This window comes from Penaeus monodon, chromosome 25 (genome assembly GCF_015228065.2).
Source record: "Penaeus monodon isolate SGIC_2016 chromosome 25, NSTDA_Pmon_1, whole genome shotgun sequence".
NCBI lineage: Eukaryota > Metazoa > Arthropoda > Malacostraca > Decapoda > Penaeidae > Penaeus > Penaeus monodon.
In genome coordinates, this window is record NC_051410.1 from 10,228,447 (window position 1) to 10,230,852 (window position 2,406).

Sequence of the window (2,406 nt, forward strand, 5' to 3'; positions counted from 1 at the left end):
GAGAAACATCACACATTTACTTCAAATTTTATTGCAGTTTAAATAGAAAATAGGATTATCACATGGAACTGTCCATGGAAATATAAATGCTCAAGGAATTATACTGGCATGCTATATATAAGACTTAATAAGAAGTTTAAATGTAAATGACAGTCTTGTACGATGCAAAGGCCTAATTGTGTGCGATTTTTATAACTGCAAGTTCCCTTCCGATTAAACTGATGCTTGAAACTCGAATTCGTTGACAATGATTGACTGATCCCCGAGCATCGTGTAACTCCTGCTTCCTTTAGTCCTCAGCAATGGACTGACCACGGCGCAGCTGAGAAAATTCCTCGACTTCGATATCAGCAGACTGAGTCTTGCGCAGTGGTGCCTTGACAGAGGCAGGATCGGGGTGCACCAGCTTGAAGGGAAGTTCGGCAGTCAGGTCGCCAGCAATGGCGCCGCAGTTGAGCTTCACGCGGATAGAGTAGGACACGATGATGCCCAAGGCATCGTTGACGTTCTTACCTTCTGCCACCAAGGTAGAGGATGCCAGGTTGGCGTCCTGATCCTTGACTTGGCCGTCGAGGGCGATGCCGAAACGTCGCTTGTTGACGGAGGCAACAGGGTTGAGGGAGAAGGTCTTGGTGAGGTTGCATCCTGGGGTGATGGGACATCCTTCGCGAGACTCGAGTGAAGCCACGACTCGGCTGAAGTGAGTGTTGGTCATGGTGACCTCCACGTGCTGCACAACCTCAGCCTTGATGTTCTTCACGGTCTTCTTGGACACATTGTTGATGGAAAGCTGTGCCTCGATGGACTGTCCATGGAAGTAGACGTCGTGAGGCAAAGTGACCTCAAGGTTGAGCCTTCCTGGGGAAAGAGTGAAGCCCTTGCTGACCAGGGTCTGGGGCTGACGGTTGCTGGAGCCAGGACAGGCGTACTGGACCTTTCGGACAGCAAAGCCGACGGAGTTCCGCTTGTGAGGACGTTCCTCCTTGCGATCAGCAACGTACAGCTTGAGATCGTAGATCACACCAAGAGGCTGAGTCTGTTTAAGAGAAATACAAAACGTGGTAATCATGCAGTTGCATTTTTTTTTTCAGATAGTAACATATTAGATCAATTGATGATATCGTCTTTTGAAATATTTGATAGGGCCAGAAAATATACTTGCAAGAAAGCAAGCAAATAACTGATAAATATACGTACAGAACCCTCACTCCCACCGTCGAGGGAGACAGAGCAGGGGGCGTTCTCTGGAAGGTTCACGGTGATGGGGTAGGCGTTGGCACCCAGCTTCTTGATGAGTCGTTCCTGCACGTCGGTCATCTGGACGTCTCCAGCATGAGGAGCGACCTCGGTGTTGACCAGCTCGAGCTCCTTGCTGAAGTGAAGTCCCATGACCTCATCTTCCTCGCGGCCGTAGCGGTACGTGACCGCCACGCGCGCGAAGACCCTCCTTCCTCGCAGGTAGTCATGGTCCACGATCACCACACCGTCCACGGGAGAGGTGTGGCTCACGTGGTCCACAAAGTCCCGCCGACTTAGATACGCGGTGACCTTACCTGGAGGGAGGGAATACGATCATTGTTTCATTGTCATAATAAATATTTACGAAGATGCATGTCATTACACACATACTTTAACACATGAGTGGTATTTATATTACCATTAGGTGAAGTCTTTTTGAAGACCTTAACAGCGTTAACCATTAAAGTGGTTTTTGGTAGACTCGGAGGAGTGTGTGAAGTCCCGAAGATTGTCGTAGGGAAGCTGATGCCGAACAGCGTTGGAGGCCGGCTCTTATACTGTCAAGCTGGCGTAACGAGATTAGTAGTAGTGAGACGCTTCCTGGGACTTGAGTGATTTTTGTATTTATTGTCATGACAGTTTCTGAAATAAAGAAGTAGTTCGTATATGAGTATGCAACTGAATCACAGGATTTTCACTGATGCAAAGATAGACAATTAGCCATCTGACATATTTAGAAATTGGCGCATTATGGCTCTGATAATAGAACATAATGGACAATTGAAAACTATTCAGTAATAGACGCCTATCGCCAAAATAGGTAGGGTCAACTTCATGAATTACCATGGGACAGAAATCTAGTATTTCATTATTATAAACTTTTAATAACAATAAGCATAAGTTCGCCACACAAAATCAGCGAATTGACATAACTTTAATGACGATGTTTGCAGCGAATATTGCTTACTTGAAAGTGAACATGAATTACTTTACAGCCAGTCGTTGCCAATATAGATGGTCACTGATATTGAGTGACATAGAAAGCCGGTTTTCTGCTTTGATTATGTATGTCATAACTACAGCTTTTTAAAGAGATTTAAGCCAGTCAGAGTAAAAGTAAAAGAAAATATATGAAGACATTACAAAAATGTTTTGTTCCATGTGTTT

The 2,406-nt window shown here is 45.4% G+C and overlaps 1 protein-coding gene across 1 annotated transcript; it reads right to left on the reverse strand.

Moving 5' to 3' along the window:
- Window positions 1-176: 176 nt before the first annotated feature.
- On the reverse strand, window positions 177-1,763 carry LOC119589531 (arrestin homolog). Its single transcript, XM_037938131.1, has 3 exons — window positions 1,658-1,763; window positions 1,198-1,553; window positions 177-1,036 (listed from the first exon to the last, which is right to left on the reverse strand). The coding sequence occupies exons 1-3, from the start codon at window positions 1,698-1,700 to the stop codon at window positions 290-292; spliced, it is 1,146 nt and encodes a 381-aa protein (XP_037794059.1). The 5' UTR covers window positions 1,701-1,763; the 3' UTR covers window positions 177-289.
- Window positions 1,764-2,406: the final 643 nt, after the last annotated feature.